Source organism: Centroberyx gerrardi, chromosome 2 (assembly GCF_048128805.1).
Source record: "Centroberyx gerrardi isolate f3 chromosome 2, fCenGer3.hap1.cur.20231027, whole genome shotgun sequence".
Classification (NCBI taxonomy): Eukaryota; Metazoa; Chordata; class Actinopteri; order Beryciformes; family Berycidae; genus Centroberyx; species Centroberyx gerrardi.
This window is the reverse complement of record NC_135998.1, coordinates 13,627,656-13,648,222: the sequence shown is the minus strand read 5'-3', so window position 1 is coordinate 13,648,222 and position 20,567 is coordinate 13,627,656. Positions and strand designations below refer to the sequence as shown.

The window sequence follows — 20,567 nt, the reverse complement described above, 5'->3', positions numbered from 1 at the left end:
CCACATACTAAGCACAATATTTTAACTTTTTGTGTTATCAGATTGAGCATTACTATAAAAACAATACTGCTACAGTTTAAGTTGAATTATATTTGTTAACTTTTTTAAAAATGGCAAAAGAGTGAAATACGCCTTTTTGGCACAAACATTGTCCCAATATAGCCATGCAGAATATGGGCGTATGTAAGTAAACAATTGTAAAACACATTTTAATACAAATCTAGCAATTACACTTCAATCAACACTGAAATATAAAACAAGATCAGAATGAATATCTTTATCTTGAAGTAATGCTCAGCAACTTTCACCAAGGCCTTTAAAATTGTAGGCTACATGGAACATATCAAATTGATTGATACATTTTTTCTGTTAAAAGCTTTTAATAAACCTTTTTAATAAACCTCTATAGACATAAGAAACTACTTTTGATTCTAAACTACTACTTTTTATTTCTTTTGCTAGTATAATACATGTTTGTATGTGTCCCAGGACACATCACTTATTGACGTGTCCTGGGACACATTCAAAGACCAGTCCTCATAACACTGAGGGAGAACTTCAGCTACCAGCAGTCTTACTATCAGAGCTCATCTTGACCAGTTCACACTCCTAACATTATAAAATAACATTTTGAATCTATAGCCCTAAGTATTTCATGGGAATATTAACATATTTACATTCATCTAATATTGACCTAGAATATTAATTAGGATATGAATAGGATACTAAAAATGATGTGATCATGCTGCCATGCTAGTATTACTTACGTCAGCATACATTTTGAGTTGACCTAAGTGCTGTTAGAATCTTCTACCCACAATGCTTGTTCAGTGTCAAAAGTGGGGTTTTGCTTGGTGTCAAAAGGGCGTAAGTGCAGTTACACCCTTTTGGCAGAACAAAACCCTACTTTTACTGTTACGGCTTTCAGTTTTTGTTTAATTAAAACTTATGGGTCATGATTTCAGCTGTGTCCTTTTGGCACTGAAAAGATCTCACTGAGACCTTTCAATTGATATATAATACTCATATTCGCCCAAAATCGCCCCTTTGGCTCCAAGCCCTCGATATATGGTTTCTCTGATACACACACAGATACACACACACACATACATACACACACACACACATGTTAATGCTATTATACTGGTATGTATATTCTATTGCCTTAGTCATGTAGGCTCTAATTCATAGGCTTTCCCTCTTAACCCTGTGTTCAAATGTGATGAAATATGAATGAGAGAATGAGCTCATTGTGTGTTTGATAATTACAGTAATATTGGATTATAACATTTTGTATAGTGACTTCTTGACTTTTGATTGAACTAATCTGGAATATGGATACCTTTTCAATATTAATGATATATCTGTTTTAGGTGCCGATTCAGCTGCTGCTTCCAGAAAAAGTCAAAGGATGTCTTGGAGCTCCACTGAAAACGAAGCAGTTGGAAAGGAAATTGGAATGGAGATTTGTCTGCAGTTGGAATGGACAATCTCAATAAATCTCTATTGACAGTTCCCTCTGCTTAAAGTGCCTGGAGGCAGAGCCAGCACTTCAGAGCAAGCACTGGAGATATATAGAAAACAAGTTCATAATGCCGTTGTATCTTAAAAAGGATGTTGACATGAATCTTTGTTTTTCTTGAAGCAGCAGCTGAATCTGCATCGATCAATATTAGCAATGTGTAGAGATGTGCAAAACTGCAAATTCTTACAAACTGTTCTGCAGCTTCTGCAACCACATAATCCATTATTTGGTGTTTGCTGACATTTGTCAGTCTGTTGTGTTTTATACACATTACGAATGTGCTTAGATTGAAGTTTTTTGGGAGCCTAGACATTTGCGTTTACAGTTGTTTAGCACAAGGCTAAGAAATTGTTTCTTTCAACCTAAAGGTTTGCAGAGAGGAGGCAAATACAATGTCAAGTTTATAGTTTTCTATGAAGCTCTTGAATAATTGACTCAAAAACATCCTGGGACACTATGTTTCTCATGTCACAGCACCAGACTACAAGCACATATTCCTTGTACATGTTGTGTGCATCTTCCCCAATGAATCCACCCCTTCCCCAACACGGATTCATATACTGTACATCCATATTCTGAAAACAGTATAATCACCTGTAATGACATTGTTGTCATGCCAGTATGTCTTGACATCTAGGTGTCTCTTACAGGAATTCATTTAGCCTTAGAATTATATTAAGTTCATTAAGTAGTTGTTTAGCGGATCTTCCCTTTCAAGACCCCTGCTCCCCTATTTTGCAGTTCCTTCAGAGCTGCTTCCTCTCCACAATCGAACCCTTAACTAAGACCTGGAAAATACCAGCATGTATATTTCCTGCACCAACATCACAGTGAGAAGTGTGCTGTGTCTTGTTCTGTCTACATTGTTTGTCTGGTCTTGTGTGTCCTGACTTGTCCTGTCCAGTCTTGTCATGTTTGCATTGCCTCTTAAAGTGCCTTATTAGTTTCCTATCCCTTTTTATGTTATGTCACTATATTGTGGTGTTGTATTATTAATTGAAAAAAGGCAAAAAAGGTAACATGGAGCTTGTAACATACACTGTATATAGACAAGAATTACAGTAAATGTTTACAGTGGTGGTCTGGAGGTGGCATCACTCCTATCCACCGTATCCTTCAATAACTGTTTGTGAATCTGATTATTATGTCTGTACTTCTTGGCAGATAACGCCCAATCAATGAGTGGACGACCCTTCATTTGGAGAATCTGTAGAAAGAAGAATCATGCTACCTTAAATCTGCCAACAGATTCTCACAAATCAGACTACAATCCTCACAATCTATACCTCCAAGTTCGGAGGTGATGTCACAACCTTGGTCCATCTTTTTTTGGCCATTTGAGCCTTCCATTTGAAAAACATAAAGTCTACTTTACAGGCAATAATAGCACAAAATTAAAACAAATTATAGTGTTTTTTTTAATGAAAAAAGGGTAGCATATGTCCTTGATGGACAACCGTCATCGCACGCTTACATACTGGATCCTCAGACATCAAGGCAAGGTCCTCACAAGTATAGCAAAGAATGAATCTGTGTGCGTGTGTGTGTGTGTGTGTGTGCTGCTTTAATTTCAAAAACAAACCTTCAATAATTCAGCGCTCTCCTTCCCTCATATTGTGACAAATAGAGGCCACTTAATCCCAAGGCCATGTCGATACACATCGCTCTGTAACAGAGACACACAGAGCCAAAACCTGACACAGACACAATCAGAACCGCTGTCATCCTGACCTTTTACCTCTTTTAGATTATTTTTCTGGCATTTCTGTTTTATCAGACAGTATACAGTGATAAGTGACAGGTAGGATGGCTGAAAAAGAAAGGGCATGCTGCGACACAAAGTTCACATATACTCACAACACTGTGAGTATATGGGATGAGCCCAAGCCTGCTTGTATAGTCTGTAGTGCTGATTAGAATACAGAAGTGCTGCTATAAGCAGAGGCAATAGGTCGTTCTCACACACATACACACACACACACACACACACACACACACACACACACACACACACACACGCACACACACACACACACATGCATGCATGCACGCACACATACACACACACACACACACACACACACACACACACATACAGAGAGCTGACTAGCAGGGTTTCTTGCCAGGTATCTCTCCACATCTTTGCAACTGCTCCCACTGCTTTGTAACAGGAGGGAGCAGAGAGAGAGAGAGAGAGACGGAGCGAGAGAGACAGAGAGGGAGCGAGAGAGAGATGGAGAAAGAGAGAGATAGAGAGAGAGAGAGAGAGAAAGAGAGAGATGAAGATAGATAGATAGATAGAGAGAGAGAGAGGGAGAGAGAGAGAGAGAAAGAGAGAGATGAAGATAGATAGATAGATAGAGAGAGAGAGAGAGAGAGAGAGAGAGAGAGAGAGAGAGAGAGAGAGAAGAGAGAGAGACGGGGTTCCATGCCCACGGAGCATAAACAGACAGAGTGTTTGAAATAAACAAAGACGTCTGGTGGGGAGATGTGACCCGAGCGGGGGAACATGGAAATGAATAAATAAAAGAGAGCGAGAGGTCTGGGGGAGATAGGTGGAGAAGCCGGGGAGGTGGTGGAGGCAAGGAGAGATGATTCAGCTGACTACCTATTGCTGCCTCCTACCCATGATCCTCTAGTCTCCGGGGACCAACACAAGGACACGCACTAGGAAGCACTGTGTCTTGATATATTCTGTTAAATAGCAGCTGTGACTTTTCTTCACTGGGCAACGCTATTACCTTTTCCTCTAGTTCTTCTGTTTGTGGTACAATGAAGGAAACAGCCTTCGCCCAGAGCCAACTTTATTCTATTGCATTTTTCATTTGATTTTAGCTCATATGTATATCTAAGAATACAAATAGCTATTGCATAGGTATTTAAATCTGCTTCCAAATCAGAAAAAAATAAGATATTGTCTTTCAATAATGTCCATGTTATATTTCCTTGCTTCTCAGGCAGCAGCAGGCTGATTGATGGTACCTCAATGCATCTATCTTGTAGATAAGAGCTGATAAACGGCCAGATTTAAATGTTGAATACAATCATGAAACCCTCAAATTGAATCATGAAAATGTTTTGTTATGGCAGCTGTAAGGCTGTGTCTATTTTTCAGTGTCAGCATGACCTAAATAAAACACTTTTAGTGCAGTAAAAAAAAAAAGGTTCTTTATTCTTGCACAAGTGATACACATTTTGTTCATACAAACTAACAGTTGAAACAAACAAAAAAATGTGAGTTGGTGAATGAAAGAGGGAGGGAAATGGGAAACTTCTTTGCCCTTGTTTTTTTGGAAGTAATGCATTGGCTGTCACAAGAGTAGAAAGTAGAAAGGAGGCCACTGAAGGATCTGTTTTCCTCAGCTGGAGCAAATTCTTGAAACCAGAGCTTTTCAATTTGCTCCCACACCTGGTGGTGGAAATCATCTCCGCAACCACCAGACTACTGGCCGTACAGCTGCAGAGACTGTTCACCATAAATCATACAGTAATAAGAGCAAGCCGACAACAGGCTCAGACTAATTGCAAAGATGCAGCCAAAAAAGGTCACAATCACATACTAATAAGGGCAGTAGATACCAATTTAGTTGTCCTTGTAGTAACATCTCAATGAATGATTATGTGAATTTACTGTAGCGTGACACACCTAGCTTAGCTGTTTTGGTTGCATCGTACAGTCGGTGTAGAACACATTGTAGAAGTAATCTAGAAATGAGAGTTTATGATTATGATGATTCACATTCATGGAGTAGCATCTTGCATGTCCCTAAGTCAAAGTGATGTGTAGGTGCTTCATTCGAAATTAGTTTTAAATTAAACATGACTGGAGAGAGTAATACTATATATAATTAAAATGCCTTCACAAAGTGTAATCTGAGTCATCTCAATAAACACATTATATAAACACTGTTTCACCAAAAGCTGATGTTGACCTATTTGGAAAGATAATGGAAGCAAAAAAGTAAAAATCACCATAAAGCTATGTTTTGGGATTTTTATATAGGCTATACTCTAGGACATTTAACAGGAGAGGAAAGTACTGTTAAAATCAAGATGAATTGTTGCATTGACTTATCTTTTTAAAGAAGGTCTCTACTTATGATAATGTTATGTGTAAGATCTGTAAATACTTAAATAAAAGGAGAGAGAAATGTGAAAAATGGAGCATAATAGTTGTATAGTAGTATGCATTCTAATTCTAATACATTCATTGTAAAAAGAAGTTATAACAAATAAAACGTGGGAGAGGAAAAGGTCGGGATGACAGCGTTTCTATTTTTGTCTGAATCAGGTTTTGTCTCTGTGTGTCTCTGTGTCCCTGTGTGTCTCTGTGTGTCTCTGTGTGTCTCTGTGTGTCCCTGTGTGTCTCTGTGTGTCCCTGTGTGTCTCTGTGTCTCTGTGTGTCTCTGTGTGTCCCTGTGTGTCTCTGTGTGTCCCTGTGTGTCTCTGTGTCTCTGTGTGTCCCTGTGTGTCTCTGTGTGTCCCTGTGTGTCTCTGTGTGTCCCTGTGTGTCTCTGTGTGTCTCTGTGTGTCCCTGTGTGTCCCTGTGTGTCTCTGTGTGTCTCTGTGTGTCCCTGTGTGTCTGTGTGTCTCTGTGTGTCCCTGTGTGTCTCTGTGTGTCTCTGTGTGTCCCTGTGTGTCTCTGTGTGTCTCTGTGTGTCCCTGTGTGTCTCTGTGTGTCTCTGTGTGTCCCTGTGTGTCCCTGTGTGTCTGTGTGTCTCTGTGTGTCCCTGTGTGTCTCTGTGTGTCTCTGTGTGTCCCTGTGTGTCCCTGTGTGTCTCTGTGTGTCCCTGTGTGTCTCTGTGTGTCTCTGTGTGTCTCTGTGTGTCTCTGTGTGTCTGTGTGTCTCTGTGTGTCCCTGTGTGTCTCTGTGTGTCCCTGTGTGTCTCTGTGTGTCTCTGTGTGTCTCTGTGTGTCTGTGTGTCTCTGTGTGTCCCTGTGTGTCCCTGTGTGTCTCTGTGTGTCTCTGTGTGTCTCTGTGTGTCCCTGTGTCTCTGTGTGTCTCTGTGTGTCCCTGTGTGTCCCTGTGTGTCTCTGTGTGTCCCTGTGTGTCTCTGTGTGTCCCTGTGTGTCCCTGTGTGTCTCTGTGTGTCTCTGTGTGTCTCTGTGTGTCCCTGTGTGTCTCTGTGTGTCTCTGTGTGTCCCTGTGTGTCTCTGTGTGTCTCTGTGTGTCCCTGTGTGTCTCTGTGTGTCTCTGTGTGTCCCTGTGTGTCCCTGTGTGTCTCTGTGTGTCCCTGTGTGTCTCTGTGTGTCCCTGTGTGTCCCTGTGTGTCTCTGTGTCTCTGTGTGTCTCTGTGTGTCCCTGTGTGTCCCTGTGTGTCTCTGTGTGTCCCTGTGTGTCCCTGTGTGTCTCTGTGTGTCCCTGTGTGTCTCTGTGTCTCTGTGTGTCTCTGTGTGTCCCTGTGTGTCTCTGTGTGTCCCTGTGTGTCTCTGTGTGTCCCTGTGTGTCTCTGTGTGTCCCTGTGTGTCTCTGTGTGTCTCTGTGTGTCCCTGTGTGTCCCTGTGTGTCTCTGTGTGTCCCTGTGTGTCCCTGTGTGTCTCTGTGTCTCTGTGTGTCTCTGTGTGTCTCTGTGTGTCCCTGTGTGTCTCTGTGTGTATGTGTGTCTCTGTGTGTCTCTGTGTGTCTCTGTGTGTCTGTGTGTCCCTGTGTGTCCCTGTGTGTCCCTGTGTGTCTCTGTGTGTCTCTGTGTGTCCCTGTGTGTCTCTGTGTGTCTCTGTGTGTCCCTGTGTGTCTCTGTGTGTCTCTGTGTGTCTCTGTGTGTCCCTGTGTGTCCCTGTGTGTCTCTGTGTGTCCCTGTGTGTCTCTGTGTGTCCCTGTGTGTCCCTGTGTGTCTCTGTGTGTCTCTGTTACAGGACGCTGTGTGTTTTGCTGTGACCTCGGGTTAAAGTGACCTATATTTGTCACAATATGAAGCAGAGAGAGAGCTGAATTATTGAAGGCTTGTTTTTCATCAAGGTGAAATTAAAGCAGCACACACACACACACACACACACACACACACATACACACACACACACACACGCACACACACACACACACACACACACACACACACACACACATTCAGTCTAGCAAAGGAGGTCTGTAGAAAGACTGGTCGGGAAACAACGTTCAAGTTGAGACCACAAGTTTCATTATTCCATTGAGTGTGTGTGTGTGGCTGTGTGTGTGTGTGTGTGTGTGTGTGTGTGTGTGTTTAGCACAATATATCACAATTCACACTTTTCAAAAACAAAGATGCCGCTGCCGTCATACTGGTGGATTAGAACAGCGGTTGTCAACATGGGGGTCGAGACCCCCCCAGAGGGTCGCGAGATAATTTTGGGGGAGCCACAAGATCATTCAGGGGACAGGAAAAAATATATATTTCTACTATACAAATTTATTATCCTGTCTGTTTTTTCAGATTTTTCTCAATTTTTTATTTTTTTCTAGTGAAATACTGAATAGTTTTGAGCCTCTCTGCCTGCTCTTATAACCAAATGAAACAACCTGAAAAGGGAAAATAATTATTTTGTTGAACTGTTCACGACTGTGCATGTGCAGCCTGTGACGAGGTGTCATGAGAAGGCATCATTTTAATGTAAGGGCCCATGAGCCAAAAAGGTTGAGAACCACTGGATTAGAGTGCAGTGATCAGTTCATTCATCATGTGGTTCAGTCTGCAGGGGGCAGCATAGGGGCTCACATTTCACAGCAGGGGGAAACCAATATAATACTTCCATGGGAGAATCCAGCTGCTTCCACTGGACCAGCCAAGACCGATCAGCCACAGAAAAGTAATGCAGTACACAGTATTTTTAAACACATTTTAGAGCTGCAAATACTGGAGTCCTACTCCACTCCTTTCTCACTAAGCTACACTCTGCCAAAGATGCTATTATGCTAATAGTTGCAAATCCACCAGTCATGTACAAGAATGATTATATCTGATAAGCCTAATAAATAAATGCGTGCATGATGGGATCAAACAAGCCATTAAGAATCATGATTTACCTAATTAGGCAATTAACAATTGTCTGTTCATGAGTAATTATGTCAATACTCCTAATGATTCCTAATTGGAAATGTAAAGGGCCAATTTATCAGCAATTTTCTAGTTCAAACATGCATGTACCTAACGTAATTATGCACATGAGGGATGAAGTAAGCTAACTTAGTGTGGTGTGGAAGAGTCTTTGGTGCCATCCAGAGGAGGATTTAGGTGAGAGAGGATCACGGTCAGGTTGGTGTTGCGACCGCTTCTGACCCTCAGACTTTCACTGAGAGTTGAATGAATTATTTATAGTTATTAGTTATATTATTATTTATAGTTAACTGAATTATTCTTGAATTATTCAAGAAGACGGACTGAAAGAAGTCTAGTGTACAGTGGCAGCCCATAGTGGATTGAGCTTTTCCAGTACATCTTCTTCTATAACATAGAACTTAAAAAAATCACAAACCAATTTTGGAAAACAATTTATATAACAAATAGCTCTTTGGTTTAGTCAGGCACTCTGTATGCAGAGTCTGAGCTTCTGTCCCTGGACTAAGCAGTCAAAAGAGACTTTTAGTTTTGTTGGCACAATAAAACTAGTAAAGATTTCAGGACAACACTATTTTATATGTATTTATTTGCCTCAATAAAACTAGACAATGCAATGATAGTGCAGCTAAAATGTAAGATGTGGGAGTCTGAAAAAACAATCTTCAGGGCATGGTAGGAAAAAGTGAAAAGGTAAAAAAAAAAAGGTAGATTGTGGGTCTAGATGATGAATGCGCTTCAATAATAATATTGTCATATTGCTGCTGCTGCAGGCACATCTGGTTTCAGTAGCTGACATTGCCTGTAATCAAGATACTGTTTGTATGTTTCAGATGTATTTTTTTGTGTTACATTGCATTGCACAGTATTGTATTGTATTTATTCACAGGGCTGGGTTTCATAATCACATAGCACAGTGCTGACAGGAAGTAAGACCAAAGGCGTTTTGCAGAAGCCGCACGCCCAGCAGTCAACAGGAAGTGAAATGTGAAAACCCCAAGGCCGACAGAGACACATGGCACACTGTAGGCAACTAACCTTCATCTGTGTCTTTACTGTAGTAGCACCTTAGCTGGTGTTGCCTGATCTTACATTAGAAACACTCAATTTAGAAAAATGAAATGAACCCTATGCTGCATTTAGGTACACTTGATAAATGAAAAAAAAGAGCTAAATTAATACAACAAATAAATAAAATAAAATAAATCTTTTGGCACTTTTGGCATAGCCCATAAGGCAACCAGTTCTTGGATCCATGCATCTGTATAGAAGGAAGGAAGGAAGAAAGAAAGAAAGAAAGAAAGAAAGAAAGAAAGAAAGAAACAGACAGACAGAAAGACAGACAAACAATGAAACAAACATACAAACAATCACACAAAAAGAGAATAAAATTATTTGAATCATGAATGTAAACATTTACCCGGAGCAAACGTTTGTGTATACTTTTCTATATTTGTATTGTTCTACAGTTTGAGTGTGTGCCTGTGCTGAATGTCTCTCAGAACAAAAACAAAGTGATGTTATGGAAGCCGTCCTGTTCAGGAATCAAACACTGATATATTGTAAAAGTGCGGTGAGGGAACATTGTGGTGCACAGCAAGTGAAAACACAGCCGTATGAAGAGATTTTCTCTTCCAACACGGTTGTTTCTGGGATGCCAGAACAAATCGTCGAGCCTTCTGGAGGAGTCTTGGGCCGGATTCAACAAAACATCAGTGATGGGAGGTTCCCGCTTTACAACCCCAATGACTTACCTGCTCTCACCCACCAGTCTTACATCTCAAATCCAAGCTAGGTTTCCACAAAGCTGCTCACCCAAACAGCACAAGAGATAGTTGCCACAGATCCTATGCATGGTAAATGCAAACAACATACGCATTAATGTTGGCCAGTTGATGGAATGGAACACATGAAAACTTCCTTGCCTTTATTAAGCAGCAGTTTAGAGTGACTGATTTTCCTTAAAGCAATATTCCACTTAGTTTTAACATGGGGGTTATTCGGCACTTGACCGCCATGAAAACCAGAATATAAACTAATCACAAAGATCGGATGCAGCTGGACGAGTTTGTAGTGTTCAGATTTTTACTTCCCATTCATGTGAATGAGGCCATGAAAATAGACTGAAAACTGACATTTAACATGTTTGTGAACAGATTCAACAACAGATCCCGCTACTGTGATTTTCAGTTGACTGTGAGTTTCTAACGTTTTAGAACATAATTTTGCCAAATAGCATTTTTATTGATAGAAGAGAACATATCGGAGGGATATCATTTAGGAGAGATAGGGACTATCCGGATCTACTTTTACTTTTACAGTAAATACTAATTTTAGTGTAAACCAAGAATAAAAATGCAAAATTAGGATGTTTTGTTGTCTTAAAAGCGTGATCTGTTGTTGAATCTGTTCACCAACATGTTAAATGCCAGTTTTCAGACTATTTTCGTGGCCTCATTCAAATGAATGGGAAGTGCCAAATAACCCCCATCTTAAAACTAAGAGGAATATGCTTTCATTTTCTGTCGCAACTCTCAACCTCTCAAGTTCAGTTCGAGTTCTGCAACGAGCTGAGATGTACTTTGAGATTTTGTGCAAATATGAAGAACTTCAGCATCACACAACAATACCATTTTACAAATTTTTTATGAACTTCATTTGAATCTAACTGAATCAGTCCATGGTCATTCTGTTTGTTTGCTCCCTGTCCAGAAGACTCATCATGCTTTTTTTTCTCTTATATGATCACAAGTAGACTTTGTGTGACTGTTAATGAGGTGTACCTTGGAATTATCTTAGTCATACAGTCATGTGCAGTGGCATTATAAAACCACTGCCCCAATCAAACATTAACCAAGTATGTCAATTGTATTGGGAAGATTAAAGGATTCCTGGCTTGAAGTAAATAATCAGTGACATCAGAGGCGACCTAGTTATGATTACTCCTGGCTATATTTATTACCAGCCTTTCATTTCAAAGGGACAAAAGTCACTTTTGCTATAAATGCCCTGCACCTTCCCCCCTGTATGCCACCTCCACCACCCTCCATGTACAGACACACGCAGACGCTATCTAGCTTATCAGCACATGTTCATCTTTGGCAGATGACACCCTGACACCCAAACAAACATACAGTGTTTCATATTTGCACATCTTTATCTCACCCAGTCAATTCCTGTCATCTCATCTCGTCCTTTCATTTCCTCCTCCCCTCGGTCCCCGCAGCTTCACACCGGAAGTGTCAAGGTCTGCCCTGCCCCTGTCGCTGCCTTGCTCTCTCTCTCTCTCTCTCTAGTCTTACTCTCTCTTCCTCTCTCTCTCTCTCACACATACACACATACACAGTACATCTGGCCAGCGGAGGGGAACTGTGGTTCATACAGGGCTTTTCTCCTCCTCAGAGAGTATCAACACAGTCACAATCCTCTCTACATGCCTCCTCTCTTCTCTTTCACTGCATCTTCTCTCTGACGATCCCTCAGTCACCTGCAGCTGCTCTTGTGCCCACACTGCAGCCACAGCATGAGCATACGGAAACTGAGTGAGTAACGTGTGTGTGTGTGTGTGTGTGTGTAAGAGTGTATGTGGATTTGTTCATGTGTTTACCCATGTAATCACCTAGGGTGTGAGTGGTAAGGTAAGCCAGTGGTGACAGTCAGAAACCGCAATATTGGTTTTGCAACACTTTGTAGATAACGATGACATGCAAAACTGAACTTGTAGTTGGATGAAATTGATTTCGATTGAGTAAGACTTTCAAAACAATAATGTAATGAACGCTGTTTATGAAAACTTCTATTCCAAAACAAAACATATCTATTTTGAAAATACAAACACAACCTGAAGTTCATTAAACATCTTTAAAATACAAAGGTTCCAGTTGGTAAAACTGTAAGCTGTAAATACTTTGTTAACCAAGGATTTAAGTTACCCGTTGTTATTTAAAAGAGACTATTATTCATTTTGACTGAATTTGTAAGAGCAGTTCTCACTTTTTCAAATGGTGTATATTTCAGTTTGGGACAAAAGTCTTTGTGTCTGTGCTTCTCTGTTTGAGGAGAAAGATAAAAATAGGAGAACATTGGAAGAAGGTGTGAGTGTGGAAATGCTGCCACAAAATCAAATTTGTGGTAGCAAAACACAAAAAAAGCGCTCTTGCATGGCCACTAACACTGACACACAAGCAGAGACGAACAAGCAGGCGGATTGCACACACACACACACACACACACACCCACACACCCACACACCCACACCCACACCTACACACACACACACACACACACACCTGCATATGCACACATAGACACTTCACTTTCAAAAGCAGCTGCAACTGAAAACAAAGTAGTTTCATTGGTTGACTGCCTCCCCATCTCATCTCAAGAGCTATATTCATTAGGGCAGAGATCAAAACACAAGCTTGACAAAGGGCAATTTGCTGTAACAGATAGGCAGAGAGGGAAGCACTCAACCTTCCCGCTCCAACTCAACTTGCCTCATCTTCTTCCTCTCTTCCCCTCTTTTCTCATCAACTCTTCTGTCCACCTCTTTTCCATTTCACTCCCCCTCTATCCCCCTCTATATAAACTCCTCAATTTCTATCCCCCTCGCACCTTCCCTTCCCTTCCCTTCCCTTCCCTTTCATTACCCATCCATAACCATATCACCACCTAACCTCCCTTCTCTGTAAGTTTCAAATGGTTTAGCATACAGCCTACATTATTAAATCTTTCCATGCAAAGTTCCTCCAATAAATCTGCTGCGTACCAAGCAAAAACATCAAGGACTAAAATGACATCACGCCACCGATGCCCTTGTAGAATCAAAGTGATGAAGTGGCATAAGGGTAGGCGAGCTGCTGCTGCAGAAAGACTCTATACAGTAAAAATATACATTCTAGACCTGACCTGTCTAGTTAGGAGACCAGAAGTAAAATATATACCAACATCATTTTTTTCAATGTTTGAAAAGCTGACTTTTTTAGGTAGGAGACTTTCATCCAACAGCTGCCACCAAGTCTTACCCATATAATGACCATTCCTACTTTTTTTTTTACCCAACCGTTCCCCTCTCAAGGTTTCAAGTGGTTCGGCAGCCTCACCAACCTTTCCTTCCGTCGCTCCACTGATAAGTCAGACTCCAAGTCCGGCAATGACACGACTGTCCTGGGCACGGTTACCGAGGCAACAGTAGATGACATGGGTGCCATGCGCCCTCGTACTGCCAGCTACGTCCGCTCCACTGACAGCTACACACATATGGGCACCCTGCCCCGCCTGCTGAGGAAGAAGAGGGACAAGAGTAATAAAGGTAAGTAGTTCTAAACAACAGTTGATGATAACCTTTGTTTGGAATATTGGAAAATAGGAGATGAAATTTCACTCTTAAGTAGAAAACCATGACAAAGGTGAAGCAGAACACCTCTCTAGGTCTGTTTTTCTTTCTCTATCTGTGTCTCTGTTTTGCCCTGTGCCTCTCATTGTTTCTCTCTCTGTCTCTCCCTGTCTCACCTTTGTTTTGTTCTTTCTCTCTGTTCTTCAGGCGGCCCCAGCAGCAGTAAGAAGAGTAAAGATAAGAGCAGCCTCAACAGGAGCCAGAGCCAGAGACCTGCAGGGGACCGAGTCTGTGCCCCCCTCAGGCTCACACCTCTCTCATCTGGGTCTGGGGATCAAGGTGGAGCTGGAGCTGTCGCTGGGCTCGGACGAGACTCCCCAACGAAATCCAAGACCCAACCTGAGCCACCCGATCAGGCCACAAACACCCAGAAACCCTCTTCTGGACCTTTACTGGCCTGTGAAGATGTGTCGCCATCTAGTGGCTTGAATGCTGCACTCCAGCCAGGGACTTGTGAAGGCCAAGGCATCACACCAGCAGGTGCAGCAGCAACGCCTGAAGTCCTGAGGGAAGCCCCGCCACCTGTAGTCACCCAAGGGAAACACCAGGCCCTGCCCGAGGAGGATGCTGGTAACATGGGCGCTGGGAGACACTCCAGCCCCGGGCCTGCAGAGGAAGGAGAGTCCAGAGGGGCGACAGAAGGACCAGACAACAGGAACCAAACATCTGACAGTATTTACTGGTGAAACATTTTCTTTACTAGTCAAAACAGTTTAATAACCAAAAAAAAAAAAAAAAAAAGTGAGAAGCTGCAGCCTATGACATTATTCATATACAAGAGCGGAATGGGGGTGGGAGTAAATAATAAACAAACAAATAAATGAATGAATCAAGAAATAAAAAACAGTAAAACGGCGCTGAGTGATTTATACCGTTTTAAAAGCTTTATTAATTGTTTATTTTTTGGGGGATAATGAAGAATTGATTTTTTTACTGGCTGTCTCCGAGGAGGAACATTGAATACAATAGTTTTTATTAGTATATAGTAGTATTTATTTGTTTATTTGCCCATTCCTCAACATTCTTGCAGGGATGAAGTGGAGGGTTTACCTGGTTTACCTTGCCTAATTTTTTAAGTTATGGAGTTTTTAACCCAAGAGTTTAACCACATTGTACCTTATAACATAAAATCACAGTATAGGCCTACATTGTGAAGTAGTATCAAACTAATGACTAAATTAATGATTTTCTGAAAGTAGCCTATAGGCTTAGGCCTACATTTTTGTTTGTCTGCCTTATGATGATCCACGAATGGAGATCACAGACCTTTTTATTTAGGCTACTACCATGTGACTGAATTTTGGTTAAACTGTTAAACATTAGGTGTTTGATCCACTCATACACTCCTAACCTAACTTGGAGAGGCGCAGTTTTCCTCCTGTGGGTGCAGCAGACAGGGGGCGCAGATCTGTGATGATAGCTGTGCGGGGATCCAGAAAGTGGAACAGTTGCGCTAACTTTGTTGTTGACGGGACTTCTCACGGGCGATGGGTGTGAGGTGAGAAAATAACGGGATTCATTCCTTAACTTTTGTGAGAGCAGCAAGGGGCATCGATTCTTCTTATTGATTAGAGGCTGCGGGGTATAGGCTGCAGCAGAGGAGTGTTGCCGGTGTGATGGGTTTGTTGGGCGTAATAGCATTTTGCATGGATTTGTTTTGACCCACAGTAATATGCTTATTTTTTATCTTGTGCGCCTCATAATATTGTAACCGATTTATCAACAAAGTCAGCATTTTATTGAAGAGAGTCTGATGTAGTTCCCTGTGCGTCCCTGAAAGTTCCCCCCTCCCCCCTCTCTCCCCGCTCTTAGCCGAGCATAGATAGATAGATTTTCTCAGTGTTTTCCCATGACATGTTATGGTCTTTCTGCCTCCAATATCCTAAGCAATAAGCATGATAGCAGAGTGGTGATGTAGTGCGTGTATCATGTTACTCTGAGATTTGCACTCACTGTGTGTGTGTGCGTGCGTGCGTGTGTGTGCTTTAGCGCGTGCGTGCAGTAGAGCCCATTAGTTCAGCCCATGGACCGTGGGAAATAACTCTATAGTGTACAGCATGTTCTGTATGGGCACATCAAAGAGCCTCTCTCTCTCTCTCTCTCTCTCTCTCTCTCTCTCTCTCTCTCTCTCTCTCTCTCTCTCCCTCTCTCTCTCTCCCTCTCTCTCTCTCTCTGACTTCACCCCTAAATCACAGGTCTTTCCATCTGTCTCAGTCTTACTTTGGCCATTTCCCTCTCTTATTCTCTCCAAAGCACAGCTCAGTAGCACAGTAGGCCTTCCAACCAGAGTTTGCTAACAAAGCAGGCTGATTCCACAGTCTAGGTGGCTGCTAAGAAATAGCTCTGAATGGAATTGCTCTGATGGTGTTTGTTTGTTAGTTTTTTGGCCAGCGGGTTGGCACATGTGGGTGCCAGCATAATAAGCCTCTTTTCTTTTGCTCCATTCCTCCTTTGGACCAAAGCATGTCAGCTCCGCTGCAGGGGAACAGTTTGGAAAGGGGAGGAAAAGGGATGCCGTCTCACTTGTTAACCAATTATGTCATACAACTGCCTTAGTTTAGTGAACAATTTACAGTCAGCCATAATACCAACTGTGTTTGCTACATGTGAACAAATTGGCCACTGTCTCAAGCCTTTGGGCCTTACTTGTCAAGCAACAATAAATTTGGGTGTGAAACATTTACTATACATGAAATAAAAACAAATTCAGCTCCAAATTAAACATTTTTCTTTAAACTTTGAAGTGTGTATCTTCCCATTTTCACATTTAGACTGGTTTTTGTGTTAGATTATGCAGAGTAGTTGTAATTGCATCTTCCTTATTTGTTATCAATACATAGTCAGGCAGTGATCACACTGACAATCCAAAACACACACTTCACAATTTTCTATTGTTTGAGAGCATGAACAGAGCACCTCAGTAAGTGCTGCATCTGCATTACAAACCTCTCGAACCCTGAAGCTGGCGAGCTAAACACTGTCTGTTTTTTCTGTAGTCCTTATGCTATCTAGATCCTTGGAGTAGTGTGCTATGTGTTTTCAAAGCCTCATTCATGATTGCCATCTTTTTGTACACATAGTTTCGGCATATTCATTCTCTGGGCATGTATTGGTGTTATCAGTATTTATGGGGGATGCAAATATTGTACAGACGTAACAGCATTTTTCAGCTGAGCTCTGGCACAGGGCCAGCTTGGGAAGGGACTGTAGAGCAGCTCTACCGCGGGACCTATTAACATTCCCCAGCCCGACCCTTTGATCTGGCCTCTCCCTGGACATGTGTAATGTGGCTCCGCTCTGGGCCCTCGGAGACCCATCTTGCAACTCCGCTGTGGGAACAAGCCCCGATTGAACTTAAAACTTCTCTGGGCATGTAATTGCCCCTTTCTCTCGCTCTCTCTCTCTGTGTCTTGAAGCTGCACCGCGGTGCCCACAGTGTGTCTCTCAAGGCTGCACCGCAGTGGGGCTTTTGACATATGATCTGGGTCCATCATGAGTGTAAAAGCGTGAGTTATGGGGCCCGAGAGATTTGAGAGGCCCACTCCATATCGAGCAACCTTAGATGCACAGTGGGGTTTGTTATCTGTCCATGTGCTCTCAAGCTGAAGTGCATCAACACTTCACTCACTGGAGAGCCTGCTGCAGAAGTGGGTCATGGGAATTTAGCCATGTTTTCGGTCAGTGGTAATATGCACAGCACCTGTTGCAGGATACACAGATATGCTCAGATGCAGGCACACACACACACACACACACACACACTTACAAGAGCTTGTATAGGGACAGAAGCTTACTGTTTTTATGCATATGACACATTATCTAACTTTTCTCTCCGTTCATCTCTTTTTTTGCTTTCCCTCCTTTCCTTTTTTCTTCTCTCTCTCTCTCTCTCTCTCTTGCTCTCTCTCTCTCTCTCTCTCTCTCTCTCTCTCTCTCCTTCTCTCTCATCCCCTTTCTCTATCTCTTCAGCCACATGGAGCCAGCAGAGAGCCAGGGGGAATATGTCCAGGTAAGGCTGCTCTTTCCAAGTGTGTGTGCCTCTCTATGTGCCTTTGTCTTGTCCTCTTCTATCTGTGTGTGTGTCCTAGATTATGCAAGTCGGTTTTATGCACACCCTGTGTGTGATCCTACATACACATGTGCCCATGTGCATGTGTGCATGCGTGTAATTGAGCATTTTCCCTGGAAATGTTTCTTCCTTGCTGAAGCGGTATATAGACCAGCATTTCTCAAGCAGTAGTTCAACACCCAAAAGTTGGTGGTGAGACACTCTGAAAGGGTGACAGACAACTTGACAGCAACAAAAGAGCAAATTAGATCAGTGAATATTGTGTTATCCAACACAATGTTGGGTTAGGACTTTATGGGCAAGGTAATTGTTATACAATATAATAATAATAAATAATAATACAAAATCAGTTATGAACCATATTGATTTAGACTGTGTGGCACTCAAATTCTCCATTGCAACTGATACAAATGAAATTCTTTTAAATAGCAGTGGCAGTATCTCGGCTGTCCCATCCCGCCTACACAATGATAGGGGAAAAACTCAACAGTGAGAGCTGACTAGTGCAAGTGCATCTCCTCCTGCTATGTTTAGATACACACAGAAAAAAAACCAACCCAGAAAAATAACACGTTAGCTGGGAACATGCTGATCCCCCTGTCGTAGAATCCTGTCAAAACCACATATTTTTAAGTTGGCAGTAAACCACATCTAAATATCTATTTTGCAGTTTTGTTAGACTGTCTTGATGTTGACTATTGCATTTTTGGCTGTCTCAGTCATCAATACACTAATAAATAATGTTAATTTTACTGAGAGGTGTAAAGAGATAGAGAAAAATACTTGAATTTGGGTCCAGTCTTAGGCTATAGTTTTCAGGCACTCTTGCGCAGAGAGGGAAGAAAAAGGTGGATATAAATTAAAAGGCCTTTTTTATGATGGCATATCCAGGATATCCAGGAAAGAAAAAAGGTGAGGCAATATATAGACTGCGGTCACATGGGCCATGACGTAGTCTGTTCATCAATACAATATTTAATCAATTAGACAAACAATGCCTCAGACAGAATAAAAAAATATGAAAGACAGTGGACAACAAACAAATATAGGGCCTAAGCCTAAGATATAAAGAGAGACTGTTTGCTTTGCAGGTCAGTTAGCTGTTCACCTCAAGTACCTGAATGACCGCTGTGTATCTGTGTATTGAGTATGGCTGTGACAACACTATTGGGTTGCTTGGCGATAACAGTAGGTACAGGAACTGATTAGGATCAGACATACTGTATATAGCGACTTACCAACACACATACTGTATGTGTGGCGCACATAGTCAATCACACACAGTAGCATGGCTGAATGGCCTATGAAAGCCATTCTCCCTTTCGCTTTCTCTCTCTCTCTCTCTCTCTCTCTCTCTCTCTCTCTCTCTCTCTCTCACTCTCTCACACACACACACGCACACGCACACATTAACCACCTGAGATGCCATTAGCCATTAGCAGTTGTACATCTCACCACGTCTCTGCTGTTTTCAGCCTAAACAGAGGAGCGTTTCTGTTTGAATTAACTCCCCTCTATCCAGTAATATTGGATTAGTATTTTAATGTGAGCTTTGAAATGTAATTGTGGGTGATTATTAGCCCTTAGTCTTTGACTATTACGCTCGTTTCAGCAGGCTCACCCTGCATTTAGCCTAATTCAGTCTGCCATTTAGCTAATTGAATCTGGAGTAAGCAGTGCTAAAGTCAGCGCTATGCAGCCAGCATGCAGCTGCTGCTGCAGCCAATAGGTGGGGATGTAGACTCGGTTTATCAGCTCAGTACAGAGCAGAGAGAGTGAAGCTGTTTTGTTTTATAACCTTGGGGATGGATGATAAGGATTCATGCATGTACTTGTGTACTCACACTCACACTCACACACACACACATATAAACATAGAAATTGACCTTGTGAGTGAAAACAAAAGAAGGGAGAGAGAGCAAGAGAGAGAAACTGAAGGAGGGAGGGAGGGTGAGAGAGAGGGAGAGGGAGAGAGAGAGAGAGAGAGAGACTGAACTGTTGAACTCTTGGGATTTGTTTTTCTATCGATTATATATCAGAGGCAGGGTGGTAAAAGCCTTCTCCTATGACCCTGACCCATATTCCCATTGTAAAACAAATGCATTCAACTTCCCCTAACCACAACAAATTGACTAAAGTGGTAGGCAGCCACATGCAGCAGAAGTCCCGCCTCACTGCATTACTGCAGGATTTTCCAAACAAGTTTTTAGAAGTAGAACAACAGCATGTCAAAAGTGCAGCTTCTGTGACATCTGAACCTCTTTGAGCCTTTTTTCTGCTCCTCCACTTGCCTCAAATCTATCTCAAAATAAATACATGCTTCTTTTGAAAAATTTGGAACAATGCAGTATTGTTGTCTGCATTAGCTTTAACATTCATTGTAAATGTAACTAATGACAAACAAATGTAAATGTATGTAATGTAAAACAAAAACATAGCAATTGTTACTGTACATTTCTTATGTGATGTGTTATAGTGGAGAATGTCTTTGCATTGGCATACTTCAGCAAAATAGTTACTTTATATCATTGAACACACTGTTGCCTGACT

General features: G+C 41.8%; 1 protein-coding gene across 1 annotated transcript in view; it reads left to right on the top strand.

Annotated features, from left to right (window-relative positions):
* The first annotated feature begins 11,971 nt into the window (after positions 1–11,971).
* Positions 11,972–20,567, top strand: part of sh2d3ca (SH2 domain containing 3Ca) — a 56,642-nt gene continuing 48,046 nt past the window's right edge. The window contains exons 1-4 of the mRNA XM_078287999.1: positions 11,972–12,095; positions 13,631–13,864; positions 14,096–14,630; positions 17,918–17,957. Of these exons, the coding sequence (XP_078144125.1) occupies positions 12,077–12,095; positions 13,631–13,864; positions 14,096–14,630; positions 17,918–17,957 (828 nt within the window). The 5' untranslated portion in view covers positions 11,972–12,076. The remainder of the gene's footprint in view (positions 12,096–13,630; positions 13,865–14,095; positions 14,631–17,917; positions 17,958–20,567) is intronic.